General features: G+C 46.3%; 1 protein-coding gene across 1 annotated transcript in view; it reads right to left on the reverse strand.

Moving 5' to 3' along the window:
• Window positions 1-15,578: 15,578 nt before the first annotated feature.
• The window catches only part of LOC119653392 (A disintegrin and metalloproteinase with thrombospondin motifs 6-like), a 47,552-nt gene continuing 46,910 nt past the window's right edge, over window positions 15,579-16,220 (reverse strand). Inside the window, exons 16-17 of the mRNA XM_038057958.1 lie at window positions 15,766-16,196; window positions 15,579-15,707 (exon numbers count right to left, since the gene is read on the reverse strand). Of these exons, the coding sequence (XP_037913886.1) occupies window positions 15,585-15,707; window positions 15,766-16,196 (554 nt within the window). The 3' untranslated portion in view covers window positions 15,579-15,584. The remainder of the gene's footprint in view (window positions 15,708-15,765; window positions 16,197-16,220) is intronic.

Raw genomic sequence — 16,220 nt, forward strand, 5'->3', positions numbered from 1 at the left:
AAGGGACGCACCTAATGGGAGATTTTTCGACTCCACGCACTAACTCAGTACTCTCTGTGATAGAAGGGACAAAGCTCTTACAACAGAAAGTAAACCTTTTGAATTGTCCATGACATAAGCCTGCAACTGAAAAAAGTACCATCGTATGAACATATGAGAATTCATATTCATAACAGCCACTTCGCCCTCTAAACCTGCAAACCTCATACCCAGACCTCATTCACAATAAAAAGAAAAAAATTATCAAAATTATGCAAAAAATGTGAAAAATATTCGTATATCCTTGACTTACAAATAATTTTACCACGGCTTACATGGGAATTTGTCTGCACGAAATTTAAAACGTTAGCCACGTCTTTCGCACTATCCCCAAGGCCATTTTCACCTGACATCCTGGCTCACATTGACCCTATCACCTGCACGGTAAGCACGAATGTATGCATGTTTTCGCAGCTGCTTTTTGGAATCAACGACTTCCAGCAATCCTTTTTCCGTGCAAAAAAAACAGCCGCCCTTGGAGATAGGCATACTATTTGCATACTAGTTGACGTCCAATCCGCGCCGGAATCCTTATGCAGATGAAATAATCCGCTTATGGCTTTCACCTTCGTCGCAAAGGACTAGAGAAAGAAATTCCCGACATTCCCAGGAAAAAACTTACCGAAAAGTATAGAGTTATAAAAGAAAATCATCAAGGACGACGTCGTGACGGTACACGATAACTTTTAACACGTCCGTCGCGCGTCCTCGAAGAATTCAGCCCCATCAGGACGAATTTCTCCTAGGGCCTTCCACTATGCCGTCGTGAAAGTGTACTCGTTTCTGTTTTCTTACTTTACATATTTTCGTCATGTTATGAATTTTTATGTCCTTGAATTTTGCACTTGGATATTGACAGAGCCGCTGGCTGCCGCGGCTCTTCCTTTCTAGGACTTGGCTCTCTGGCTCCGTAGTTCCAATCGCACTCCTTTCGGTGAAAAGTGGTTGGGAGTGACAGCAAACGTGTAGGGAAAAATTATTCAGTTCATGATTTTAGCATTATGTACAAATGGAAATGTTGTTACGGTTGCTGCTTATGTCCTTAGGCGCGTAATTCAACGAGAAAATCTAATAAAATTACATTTTGATTTTTTTTCTTGTCTGCGGAGACGGGAGCGTTTAGAAAGGGAAATTTGTTGACTGTGCTCTTACGCCAATCAAATATTCATAAAAGTGATTGATGTACATATTCGCGATGAAATTTCTCGTATTTTTGTGAAAGAATTTGATACACATTACGTCCTGGAATATTGAAAAGTGAATCTATTTCGACCCGGAGGCGACAAAGGCGTAGGTTAGGCAGGTTATGAAGATAAATTGACGCCGGATTGATGGGCGGTTGAGGCTCGCCTAGCATACAATGGCATGGGCACGTCTGGGAGCCGTGAGCCCCAGCTGCATTCGGGAGTCATCATCAGTCTCGATCATCCCTGACAACTCGTCATCTGATCCACCTTTCAACATCTTATTTCGGCCCATTCCCGGCAACCTTCATCGATAACATATGGGCTAACAAACAGAATGAATATTTAATTCATCGCCATCAATTCTTCTCCACAAGTGACCCGGACTCTGAAGGGATTACCCCGACTGTGGTTCCCTTGAATAGCCCATCAATGGAGAGTAGACACTGGTATTTAGTCGATATTTGTTGTTTGCTTTTGACATTGGATTCCTATAAGTGTATATGCCTTTTAGTAAATTGAGTTCAATTTGTTAAGTAACGAGAGCTATTAGTGTCAGGTGTCGTCAAGGGTATCGCCAGTGCAATGGAGAGCCGTCCTCCATTCTCGGGGAACAATCAGATGAGCCGGACAAGGACGAAGCGAAAAGAAGCTAAGCGAAAGCCAAATAAGGACCAGCACAAGGAGTTAATTTCCATTGACATTTCTGTTCGATGGCCAGCAACTGGCTTCTCCCATTCTGAATGGCATTGTGAGAATGCTCACTTCATTTGTTGCTTTGTTACTTTGCTGCTAGGTCCAGATTAATTGATGACCTCTTCGTCCTAATGAGGTTTCTCTCGACTTAACTCGATATTCAATTTGGAAAATGGACCTATGAATAAATTTTGTGTCGACGATAACAATGGATTCGAGATGAGATTGGAAAGTTGGTTTAGATACCAAATGGGGCCGGGATTTAGGTTACTTATCCGCTCCTCATCCGCTTTATGCGGAACTGCACTGGGATATTGATGGTGATAGCATAATCGAGTTTCCTTACATATCCCAGCACAAACCTAAAGCGATTAACATCATTCCTACAGGAATACAATAGTCAATCGAGAGAGGGTTCCAGCTTATTCAAAGGATTTACGAATTCCTCTTTCTCATTAGACGTTCTGGTTACAGGAATTGAATACTTTCTACGATAATTTACAGGAAGTACCAAGCTCTGTAATTCAAAGTCGAACTATTATATTAATTTCAAGGATAAGAACTGTAATAGGACTGTAGACTGACAAGCGAAGCGCGAAGCGTGAAGGTAGGACCCAGGAAGCCCGCCATTAGCTATGCTAGTACGGTCAAGGACATTCGGCCATACTGCCAAAAAGATTTCCCGAGCAAATACTCACTCGGGAGGAACAGGAAATCATTGAGGAACTTGTCGTCAAGCAGATGATCAGGGGTTGGACGTCGAAACTGCTGTTCACCGGGATACGCTTTCGACCAGGCCTTATACTGGTGGACTGCTCGACGGAAGGCACCGCAGAATGGGTTAGAACCATAGTTCCTAGATTGCCAGGCTGGAAAGGGGTGGAACTGTCAACATGTGCTGGGGATGATATACCAGGAGCTCACATGGTGACAGTTTTGCTGCCAAAGGCCGCGGCAATAGAAACGGAAGACCTTATGAGACTCCTAATTGCTCAGAATGAAGATCTCCATACTCGACTATGGAGAGTCTTCAGAAGCAAGGTGGAGGGCAAGGGTAAACTCCTCACGATCGAGGTAGATGACCGATCCCTGGAGGCAATTAAACGTCGGAGTTGTCATATCAACTACCGATTTGGCAACATACACGTGCATGTGCACAAGGAAAAGCCAAGGAAAGAGACCTCGGATGAGGCATCGGGTGAAAAATTTACCGAGGTCCCTGGAAAAGTCGCGGAAGCCATAGAGGCGGAAAGAACTGGATCAACCAGGGAAATGGACCTGCTACCCAGTGAAGAGCAGAAGCTGGACAACCTAGACCTAGGACTCCTAGGGCTCGGGGTGGACAGCGACGCGCAGGAAAGCGCCATGTCGGAGGAGGAGGGAGACACTCCGACAGTGGAGAAGAGCTCCAAACAATAACGGAGCCAATGGACAGCACTAAGATAGCCCAGATAAACTTCCACCATGCGAGAGCTGCATCTGCAGTGATTGCAAGGGCAAATTCCAAGGAGAACATTGGAATAGTGCTGGCTCAGGAGCCCTGGGTGTACCGGGGGCAGATTCGCAAGGTCTGCAAGGAGAAGACATGCAGATAATTTGGGACTCCTCTTGTGAAAAACCAAGAGCTTGCATAATTCTCAAACGTAATTTAAAATACATATGTCTTTCAGAGTTCTTAACCGGGAACCTTGTGGCTATCCAAGTCTCATTGGAAGCCGGGAGGAGCACTCGAGAGGCAGTTGTAGCATCGTGATACTTCCCAGGAGACGAGAGCCGGACTACACCGGAACAAGTCGCAAAGCTGACGAAGTATTGCGAGGAGAGGGCGTTACCACTTTTTCTCGGTTGCGATGCCAACGCCCACCACGAAGTCTGGGAAAGCCGCGACACTAATCGTAGAGGTGAGTACCTTCTCGAATTTATTCTTAGCAATAAGTTAGAAATATACAACGTAGGGAACACTCCAACATTTGCGACCAGCACCAGACAAGAGGTACTAGATATAACTCTAGGAAATACCCTAATGAACGGGATGGTCAGGAATTGGAGGGTGTCGGATAAACCCTCAATGTCTGATCACAGGATAATCAGATTCGACATTGAGGGTAACTCCGAAATAAAAAAAATAATAAGGAATCCCAAGAGAACGGATTGGGAATCCTACACCACGCAACTGAGCAACAACATTGCCCACCTTCAAGGGGGCGGTGACATCAGGAGCGAACTGGAATTAGAAACGGTGGTGGAAAACCTCAACACAATCGTGATTGACGCATATGAGGCCAGCTGTCCGGCCAAGACAGTCAAATCATCAAGGGATGTACCATGATGGAACAATAACCTAGCCAGAATGAGAACAGAGGTACGAAAACTCTTTAACCGGGCAAAACAAACCGGGGATTGGCGGAGGTATAAAAATGCACTGACTGCGTATAGCAACGCGATCAGGGAAGCGAAACGGAGCAGCTTTAGGGAATTCTGTGAAGGGATTGAACAGATCACAGAAGCAACCAGGCTGTACAAGGCCGTAGCCAAAGACGGGGGAATATCCTCTGTCTGCTTGAAAAAGGAAGATGGGACATTCACCGAGATTGAGGAGGACAGGGTACACCTGCTTCTCAGAACTCATTTCCCGGGGTCCTACCCCTCGGCGACAGGTGACAACAATCTGTCTGACACCCCAACAACGAATAAAAGAAGGAAAGAGAGCTGGAAACTAGCAAAAGCGGTATGCTCAGAAGCTAGGCTAAGATGGGCAGTGGGAACTTTTAAACCAATGAAATCTCCCGGAGTAGATAGCATTTTCCCAGCACTTATCCAGAGAGGCCTAGGAATTATCTTAGAGTCTGTTCTCAGGGTGGTAAGGGGGAGCATAGCACTGGGTTACATATCAAGGGCATGGAGACGGGCAAAAGTGGTCTTTATTCCGAAAGCGGGTAAAAAGGATCCTTTTCACCCTAAATCTTTCAGACCAATCTGCCTAACATCGTTCGTACTCAAAACGGTGGAGAAGGTCATAGACAACTATATTGGAACTAACGTTCTAAAACCTAATCCCCTACATCACTGTCAACACGCTTACCGGGTAGGACGGTCAACTGAAACTGCTCTGTATCAGCTGACAGAGGTACTACGGGGCGTCATAGAAACAAAAGAAATTGCACTGTGCGCGTTTTTGGATATCGAAGGAGCATTCGACAACACATCGCATACAGAGATACAGGATGCCCTGAGCCGCAAAGGGGTGGGAAACACCCTGGCACTCTGGATGGGCAAAATGCTAGAAAGCAGACAAATAGAAGTACAAACAGGTACAAATTCTATTATCATGAACACCACTCAAGGCTGTCCACAGGGTGGAGTACTATTGCCGCTGATGTGGAGTATGGTAGTAGATGAACTCCTGGACGTGTTAACTAATACTGGAATACAAGTCCAGGGTTACGCGGACGACATTGTTTTAATCTTTAGGGGCAAATATAGGGGTATTATAGGGTATCTTCTATGTGATAGAATCCAAACTGGATTAAGGGTTACTAGTGCCTGATGCAGGAAGGTGGGACTGCGGATCAACCCAACCAAAACCACCATAGTACCATTCACTAGGAGGCGTAAGCTGGATCACCTGGAAGCCATAACATTGCATGATATGGAGGTGAAAGGATTACTTAAATCTCACCAAAAAGAACCTCCGAATCATAGTGGGAATTCTCACTGGTCATTGTCGGCTGAACTATCACCTAGGGAAGCTAGGGATATCTACGGACACTGCCTGCAGGTTTTGCGAGGAGGAGGACGAAACCTCTATGCACGTCCTGGGACAGTGTCCGGCACTTGTGCAAAGTAGGTCGATACATCTGGGAGAACACTTAATACCAGATGCAAAGCTGAAACATCTGGAAGTGGGGAACATACTTAAGTTCCTAACGGTTACAGGCCTGCTTGAGATACTATGATCAATAGGTACACTATAACCAGTAAAAGGGGCAGAATAGTTCTTCAAGGACGCGGTGCGACTTTCCCTTAACAGAATAATAATAATAATAAGAGACTGACAATTTGCCTTTGATATGCATCCCAGTATTGAAGGCCCATGGCTGATGATCCGATATTCCCATGGATACAAGAATTTTTTGGGATAGGTCCTACAATACATACAACTGTTAGGATCAATTATCTTAACTAAAGTCAGATACATATTTCATTATTCAACTAGTTATATCCACTAGGAAGTTAGATGCATCTTATAGGAAATTAACTATGGAATAGAACTTTACTATCAACTCCGAGCTTCCTGTATGTTTTTAGGTTTAACTCGATATTTGAGAGGTGCTCATGAAGGTGGTTCATAGCCCCGGATTAAGGATCGTGCCCATGGAAGGTCCCAAGCTCGTTTGAGTGAGGAGGAGGGAAGAGCCACCATATTCTGAATGATTGTGCAATACCTTGGGGTCTAAGGGAGTAGGTAATTACCAGTGGACACAGCGCAGAAGATATTGGCGGCCGGGAAGGCTCGAATCGAATTTGCTGTTTGCCGTCTGAAAGAGCAGATTTCTCTAAAGAGGTGCTGCAAGTTCCTCGCGTTTGGTTATTTCCCAAAGGCATGCACCAACAGCATTGATCGATCCGATCGATGCAGAAGGTGTGGGGAGGAAGGCCATATTGCGAAAGTATGCAATAGAGACCCCAAATGCTTATTATGCGAAGGAAGTGAGGGCCGCGATTACCGGCATATTGCCGCAAGTGCTAAATGCTTGCAATTTAGGAAGGCGCTGACTTCAATCAAAAAATGAGGTTTATTCAAATAAACCTCAATCATTACAGGGTCGCTTAAGATTTACTCGCGCAGACCACCTACGAATCCGAGGTTAAAATTGACATCATTTGCGAACCCTATAGAAACCGTCACGGTCGCGTATGGGTTACAGATTCGACTGGTGGAGCGGCGATATGGGCATGTGGTCGACAAGCCATTCAATATACTGGAAGTCGGCCATGCAGCGGCTTTCTGTCGCCGAAAATAAGCGTGATATATGTGTACAGCTGTTACGCCCCACCAAGTCTGACACTGTCCGAATTCGAGGAAACGCTTGACAGTCTTGTTCTCGACGCAAGGCTCGTAGTCCAATGGTGACTGTTGGCAACTTCATCGCTTGGGACCGTGAGTGGTGTAGCAGAGAGACAAATCGATATAATTGATATAATTCTGGAAAACGAAGGTTATGAACACCTTTCAGAAAGGGGGCCTGCCTCAATAGTAGACCTAACTTTTGCCAGCCTTGCACTGGCACGTGGTATGTCCTGCTGCACCAGCAAGACTACACCTACAGCGATCACCAGGCAATCTTCTTTGGGATATGGGTGGAATCACCGAGCAGAAGAGCATCATGTCCCAAACCGAGAAAAGTGTCTGGCTTGTCTGCTAGAACTCTGGATGAGCAGGCCGTCATAGTGGTGTGGTTAGACCAACCTCGTAAAGCAGGCCCCTGTACGGAAAGGGCTGTCCATGTGCCCAATATATCGCCAAAGCAAGTGACGCGTCCATCCCTAGGAGGAGCTCATTCCGGAGTAGAATACCAAACTACTGGTGGAATACTGAACTGGCCAGCCTTCGAAGAGGCCAGGAGAGCGGCTCAGAAGGCGGTAAGCAGAACCGACCAAGGGCAAAAAGAGCGCGCCTGTAACGAAGCCCGCAAAACCCTCAAGCTCGCCATCCAACCGATTAAGAGGGAAAGCTTTAAGGAGCTCTGTTCGGAGGCGGACGTAAACCCGTTGGGGAGCGCCTATAGAATCTCTATGGGGCGACTCAGAGGCCGATCATTTCCACACATAACGTCTCCTTCACTCTTGTTAAAAATTATCCGGGAGTTATTTCCCCAGCGAGGGGAGGGAACAGACAGCTCCCAACGGCCTCTGAATGTGGCGGCAATACCGACTGGATATCTGCGCTAGAATAGGAGATAGCAAAGCTCCGGATTTGGATAATAATAATGATCGTTGGTGCAACAATTCATGCATCATTGAAGCGACAGAAGTTAGTGCCACTGCCTAAGACTGGAAAACCTCTAGGTGAGCCAACCTTCTACAGACCTATTTGTTTTTTGGAGACTGTGAGGAAAATGCTAGGGCGTGTAATCTATAATAGATTACTCCCGGTTGCTGAGAGCCAGGGAGGCCTATCAGATCGACAGGATGGGTTCCGTAAAGCTAAATCAACCATTGATGCCGTCAAAATGGTAACTGGCTTGGCCGAGGATACAATCCATGGAAAGGGCAGTACTATATAGCAAATATGGCGTGGTGGTGACCCAGGGGGGTCACCCACTTGAAACCTATTACGGGAATGTCTGGCGAAGATTGACATTCCCGTTTATCTTGCAGCTATTGTCAACAGCTATGCACAAGAACGGAGGCTTTGGTATGACACTAATGACGGACCCTAGGAGTACATTGTCTTTACGGATGTCCCACAGGCCTCCACAACGATATACTTAATCTTCCCCTTCCGGACGAAGTTACGGTTGTGGGCTACGCCAACGATATAGCGATGGTTGTTGTCGCAAAGTACCTCAAAGATGCTGAGTTATACTCATCCGAAGCGGTCAGTGCTGTTAAGGGTTGACTAGAGAGTTCTGGTCTGATACTTGCGGAGGAAAAAACGGAAGCGGTCCTCATCATCAAGCGCCGTAAAAGAAATTTTCGCCGTATTCAAATTGGGAATCATATCACCACTTCTAAGCCTGCCATCAAATACTTATGAGTGAAGATAGACGGAGGGCTTAGCTGTAGGCAACACGTGCAGTATGCTTATGACGAAGCATCCACTGCAAGTGTGGCCTAGGCAAGAATGATGCCGAACGAGGGAGAGCCACGGCATGCTTCCTGGTTACTTATAGCTAGGGTAGTGAGTTCGATCCTGCTTTATGCAGCTCCAGTTTGGGGAAAGGCATTACAGGTTACATTTAACGCTAACAAACTTAGGTCAGTCTCAGTGTCTCAGATGATGCAGCATTCGTCATCTGTGGAATGACGCCCATTGACATCTTGGCAGTGAGATGACGGATATATACAATGGGAAGTCTATCTCTCCTGCATCTCAGACAAAGGACGTCGAAAGGGAGAGATCTCTAAGTAGATAACAAGAGGGTTAGGAACCCTCGGGAAAGGGTCGGTGGACACACAGGCTCATCCCTGCCATTAAGGAGTGGTTGGAGAGATACCACGGTGAGATTAATTACAATGTTACCCAGTTTCTCACGGGGTATGGAAGATATCGCCAGTACCTGTTCAGGTTTAAACTAGACACCTCACTTGATTGTTCAAATCGCAATGGAGTTCTTGAGGACCCAGAGCACGTATTCTTCCACTGTCCAAGGTTTGTGGAGGAAAAGAAGAACCTAGAGGAGACTCTAGGAGAGGAACTTGTACCAGCAAATCTGGTCCGAAGAATGTTAGCATGCCAGAAAGACTGGGATGCGATCAATTCTATGGTCGCATCTATTCAGAGCAAACTGCGAAAGGCAGAGGAGACTAGAAAAGCGCGGTTACGTACGCCGCGTAAAGGAGACCAAGCTAATATGAGCTGACTCCGCCTCGTTATGTAATACCGTATGGTGGTTCCACGGGGCTTGGGCGAATCGGGGGTGGTTTTAGTGGATACGAATTCCATACGGTGGCTGGTCTTTTGATGATTTCCACCTCCTCAAAAAAAAGGGTGTAGGCGTGGGCCAAAATCTCCCGAACTAAAGGGGCAAATTTGTGTTCCGCGACTTCCCAGTAAGTTTGGGGTTGTAGAATGCATGCGAAATATTCCCTGCTTATCGTAAAATGTGACTAAAATGGATAAAGATTTGCGGGTAAGTAACCTACATATGAAGAAACTAATTATATTTCTGTCTTTCTGCTTCCGTCAACGGTTTATGATAGGATTTTGAAAGATTCGCACGCTTCTCGCCGAGGGTATGGAAACTCCCCAGAATACTTTTTCTTTGGATACAGCAGGTGAGAGTATTTACGCGCAAAGTGTTGGACTCCTCTGAGACGGTGCATCTTCGGACTACCAACTAAACATTCGTCAGACAGCTAGCCTCGAACCGTTTGTCACTTCACTTCAGATTAGCCCCCAAGATCTTCCACCTTCATACCAGAGAATTCCTTTGACCAAAGGGAGGAGAGAGGAGGAAGGGAACTGTTATTTCAAGGAATCCCTTGCCATTCAGTCCCTACACCGGTCGAGCTCTATCTTCTTTACAGCGAGAAAAACGAGAACGACCATGTTGCCTTCAGAGAGGTACCCTGCCCACTTAGGAGCTGGGTAAGGAAATAGTCAGTCTCGCCATGACTCTGATTCAGCCACGTACCTAAGTTGCTAATGAGCCACGCTTTCCATCTGCCTCTAGCTTCATTTTGCCAAGAGAGTTGCCACTCATCCAGTGTACGTCGCCGTTCTTCTAGGTGAGAAATAAACGCCCTCCATGGATAAAAATTGGCTATGGGAAGGACACCCAGAAATCAAACAAAATATGTAGGACGAGAAAGAAAGTTTTTTTTACGGTGTAGGGCTTCGGAATCCCAAGACCGGCGGTTTCTGAGGGTGGGTAAGCGGGCACAGTGCAGGAATTATAGAGGCATCACATTGCTGAGTGCCATCTATAAAATATTCTCCGCTATCTTGCTAGGCCGGATAGCCCCATACGCCAAGAACATCATTGGCCCATAACAAAGAGACTTCAATCCAGGCAAATCAGCAATAGATCAGATTTTCTCTCTCCGGCAAGCAATGAAAAAACTGTTGGAATATGGACAACAATTGCATCATCTATTCATCGACTTCAAAGTGGCATATGATAGCATAGCCAGGGTAAAACTGTACACGGCCATGAGAGAATTCGGTATCCCGACGAAACTAATAAGACTGACTTGGCTCACCCTGACCAATGTGAGAGGCCAGATAAAAGCAGCAGGATCACTCTCAAGACCATTCGACATCAACAACGGTCTACGACATGGGGATGCCCTATCATGCGTCCTCTTTAACCTGGCCCTCGAGAAAGTGATCCATGAAGCTGAGGTAAATGCAAGAGGTACGATCCTCTTTAAGTCCATCCAACTACTGGCCTATACTGACGATATCGACAGCATGGGAAGAACCACCCGAGACGTACAAACTGGCTTCATCCAGATCGAGCAGGCGGCGCGAGATTTTGGGGTGCACGTCAATGAAGGCAAGACAAAATATATGGTGGCAACGTCAGCACCGAAGACGAACCAACCAACATCATCAAACCGCACTGGTCAAACAGGAAGAATAAGGATAGGAGAATACAACTTTGAGACCGTTGACAATTTCTCCTATCTAGAGTCGAAAATCACAACCGATAACAGCTACGATGATGAAATCGGCGCACGGTTGTTGTCAGCCAACAGAGCCCATTTCAGCTTACAAAAACTGTTCCGCTCGAAACGTCTTACCATAGGGTCAAAGCTCTTACTGTACAAGATGATCTTGCCAGTCCTCATGTATTCCTCGGAAACTGAGGTTCTTAGCAAGAAAAATTCTGAACTCTTGGCCGCGTTCGAGAGAAGAATCCTGCGAAGAATTTTTGGCCCCCTACATGAGGATGGACGATTCCGTAGCGTACACAATGACGAAATCTATGCGCGATACCATGACCGTCCGGTTGTGGATAAAATCCGACTCACTAGGTTACGGTGGGCTGGTCACTTAATTCGTATGGATGAAGATGATCCTACCCGGAAAGTCTATAAGGGCAATATCTATGATAGAAAAAGAAGCCGAGGCAGACCCTGTCTAAGATGGAGCGATGGCGTAGTCCAGGACGCCAGACAGCTTTTCGGGATATCGAATTGGTGGGCCTCGGCGCAAAACCGGGATGTCTGGAGTTCCTTATTAAGGCAGGCCTAGACCGGAAACCGGTTGTTGCGCCGTTGATGATGATGATGATGGTAAGCGGACTCCTGGCGGCCGATATTCAGCGAACGCAGTGCCACTTTGGCATCTAATGCTGCAAGAAATCTTAGTGGAGTGGAAATGAGATCTACACCGGATTCTTTTCGAATAAACTCAAAACCTGAGAGGTTACCACTGATGGCAACTTTACCCCTAGGCAGTCAAGATTCGCCGAAGGATCTGGAAGGGAACTTGGAGAGTCTCAGGACTGAAAAACTATTGATGTTCTAAAATGTGATCGTGGAAGGCAGCAAACTGCAACAGCGTTTGTTTCACTGGGGAAACGTATAAATGGACTTCGTGACGCGCCACCAAAATATCAGGGCCCTGATACGAGGTATTAAGTTCTCCTATATTAGGGCGGTGCAAGAGAAATAGACCCAAACGTCACGTGGCAAAGCCATGCGAAAGACTTTGGTAACGCCGCCGCAACATAAGATAGTTGAGAACGCAGCCAAACGGAGTAGGGATGGAATTAGTGAATCCCTTAGTGTCCAGCAAGTGACCAAGAAGAAAAAAGCCTCATCGCCAAAGAAATCTGACCTGGTTAATGTTCTGGGTAGTTTTTCGATTACAGGTCCAACTTTGACAAAAGGGAAAGAGCCTTCAGCTCGTAAACCCGGAGAATGGACAAAGGTCGCCCATCTTTGTCCACAAAAAGGAAGTGCAAGGAAGTAATCGTTATTTCCAAGAAAGGAAATAAATCCTACGCAGATATCCTTCGGAATGTCCAAGCCGATCTGGAACAGACCTGTGTGGCAGTATGAGCCGGATCAGGTGGACAAAAAAGGGGGTTCTGTTACTGAAACTACACAAATCTAGCGTGAAGACAGTGAATAGCTTTCGCGACCAGGTGGAGAAGGTGCTAGGTGAGCAAGCAGACGTGAAAACTCGAAAGCAATAAATAGTAATTGAGCGCAAAGACCTAGACGAGGTCACATCATAAGAGAATATTTGTGCTGTGCTAAGGTAACAATTTGACTTTAGCCAAATGAAAGGAAGTGCCCTTAAAAAGATGAAGAAGGCATATGGAGTTGCACAGACCGCTCAGGGATTCAGAGATTAAACTGATTAATGTGGGCAAGCTAAGAATAGGTTGGGTCGTGTACTGACTTAGAGAGCAAGTATCTCTCAAGAGATGCTTCAGATGCCTCGATTTCGATTACTTTGCAACGGCAAAGCGGTAAGGCGAAAGTCAATGGCGTCCATATTTCCGGCTGTTATGCTGCTCCAAGTGCAACATTAGCGCAATATAAGATGCGACGGCTCGGTGTTGGACCTTAGAGACCACAGCCTCAAAATCATTGCCGGCGATTTCAACGCGTCAGCATTAGACTGGGGAAGTCGAGTGACGAACACCTGGGACCAAATCTTGCTTGAAAGCTTCGCGCCCACCTTCCGAGCAGAGGACTAGGCTCAATCATCGATCAGACTTACCTTAGTACCTCATTGGTGAGAGGGATTGTCTGGCGGGTGAGTGAGCACTACACCCACAGTGACCATCAGGCCATCATTCCCGACATCAGGAATGGGGAAGGCGGTAGTCGAGTGAGCATCAAAAGCGGAAAAACTAGGATAGTTAGGTGATCCACTGGAGCTTTCGAGGAACAGACATTCTTCGCGTCTTTATAAGGAGGTTACGACCCGAAGGGAACGGCGCTGGAAAAATGAGCCAGTTATGTCAACGGATAACTGAGGTATGTGACTCTACAATGCCACGACGCAAGTTCCATCACAGTAGGAAAGCAAATTACTAGCGGAACCTGTTGCCCGCTGTTGAAAGCACTGTGTCTGCTAGTCACGTGACTTTGCCGAAGGACTTCAGCGAAGCTACAGTCGGAGAAAAATATTGCGATCTACAAAGTAGGGGTGGCCGAAGGAATGTGTTATGACAGCAAGTGTTCCCCAAAGCTCCGTACTGGAACCCCTGCTGGGGAACATAATGTATGATGGAGTGCTCGGCTTTTACATGCCAAAGGAGGCAATATTGGTTGGTTTTGCAGATGAGCTAGTAGCGGAAGTATTATGGTTGCGAAACACCACCAGGTCGTGAAACCTTTTGGTGCAAGCCAGAGCCCTCCCCGTAAAGTGAAACCTCACGGTGGTTCCGCAGGGATATGGGTGGAGAAGTAGGGGTGGTTTTAGTGGTTGAGAATCCCACACACTGCCCTAGCCTGGCGCATCAGCGTCTTTTTAAGACACTGGAAAACGTTACCCCCAAACACGGAATTCAGATAAAGTCATCCTCTCAGCTTTGGGCAAGAGTCCTAAGCCCTGATATGTAAGGGTGCGACGAAACTGAGTCCTTGTTTCGGTGCTCTTCACTGATGAGGGAAATGCGCTAGCAACTCATGAACCGTTGTATTTCAGTAGATATTTATCTGAAAGATGCGGATCATGTTGACCAGGTCCAGACTCTTTCTAGGTCTGTTTTGAAAACTGGACACGGCCCCGAGCCCGCAGTGTGCGCAACGCTCTCACCAAACGCATCACGAACCCTGCACAGAAAGTAACATTTTCTTTCATTGCAGGTATTCGATTTATGGCATGTCTGGCAGTATCTGCGGTATTTTGCCCTCCTATGAAGCCCCCGTCAGGTTGCTAAGGTGCGCCCGTAACCCAGAAATCTGTAACATTTGGTTGGGGCAGCCCGGATTCGTATCATCTATATTACCTCACTTCCTTGCACATTGCTCCTCAAATTGCACCACAGCGGGTTTTTGGCACCGGGATTTCCCAGGGATGATACCAATTGGGACATTGGTTACCTCCTGACATTCGCGCATGTTGGCGTCTTCAACCTCCCTCCTCTGCTTGACGCCCTCAAGGTCTCGGATTTGCAGAGAGTACGTGGGTACAAGTCCAGAAATAAAAATGTTCGCCCCCAGTAGCGGCCCGATTGCTTCAAAGAATGTTAATTTATCTGTGGTCTCGAGCATAACTCGACTAGGACACAACATTTCGTTTTTCGGATGGAAGACACTTCTCCTCCGGTATCCTCGGGCTTGATCACTTAACGAATTTCGATAAGGTCTTCCGCGAAGGTCCTGCCTTCCGTCGGTAAACAAGCAGCGCTGCCGATCAAGTCCTCCTTCGTCTCCACAACTTTTTTGGTGCTTCAAAATTGGTGAGGGTCTGAGATTCAAAATGGTATATAGGTTGGGGGGTCTGAGTGCCAGGAAAATTGGTGATTTTTGGAGGAATCTTGGGAAAAACTTTAAACGCTTATATCTCCGTTAATATTGAGAATTTCGCAAAACGTAGCTTAATTCGTGATCACTATTGTTGGGGGAGAATGGGAGAGGATCTGAGCTTGAAAATGGTATAGAGGTTGGGGGGTCTGAGTGCCAGTAAAATTGCTGATTTTTGCAGGAATCTTGGGAAAAACTTTAAACGCTTATGTCTCCCTTGATATTGAGAATTTCGGATACGTTAGTTTGGGGGGGGGGAGGGTGAGAGAGTGTCCGAAGAGTGAGGCAACAACCAAATGAGCTCGAAATACGAAATACGCTAGGCAGCAACCTGCCTAGCGTATTTCGAAAAGCAACGTTTTCAAATTTATTTTTGCGCTGAAATGTGTCATCTTTGAACCAAATGCAGAGATTATATTCTAATAGATAATAAACAATAGAATGGCTTCGTCAAATCTGAGTTCGTCCAGCTTTCCCCAGAATTCCGATGCAACTATTCTGGTGCTATTCATTACCGATTATGTCGGACTGGCTTTCCTTCGTTCCATTTCTCGTGGTCTCTTGGGCCTTTATAGCTTCCGTGCCAGATAAGATTTTTGCATGTGCTAAATCTAGAGTTCCAGAAGCCTAAAATTGGAAGCTTGGTTAAAGAGCCTTTCATATGTTTGAGAAAACCATTGTTTACCACATCCCCCAAATGTTCAAAAGTGAAATCCGAAAAGTTTAACGGTGACTCCTTCAACGGCGCCTCGATAACTACCAGACTTTTCTGAGGGATCTTATCCTGAACAATATCAATACAGGGTTTTCGGGTTGATGTCTCCCGGCCGTGACGGCTTTTTCTGTATCTTCTCTTGCCTTTGAATCCGCTTCGGAGTTTCAGCTGTTGAGAGTCAGGATTTTCTACCAAAACGGCAGCCATCGGATGTGTTTTGCCGTGGAGGAGGTGGGTTTGGGGTTGTTGTCTTTCGCGTCGAATAATTCGTTTTGACCCAGCGCGACGACGTTGGAACCCTCTTTCTCGCTTAAAGGTTGGATTAAGATGGTGCTGTTTGCTGTGAGCATTCAGCACCAGATTTTCCTTCATATTTCCATCATTGGATTTTTTTATTTTCTCTGTAAAGCAAGTATTGATGTTTT

The sequence above is a fragment of the Hermetia illucens genome, chromosome 4 (genome assembly GCF_905115235.1).
Source record: "Hermetia illucens chromosome 4, iHerIll2.2.curated.20191125, whole genome shotgun sequence".
Classification (NCBI taxonomy): Eukaryota; Metazoa; Arthropoda; class Insecta; order Diptera; family Stratiomyidae; genus Hermetia; species Hermetia illucens.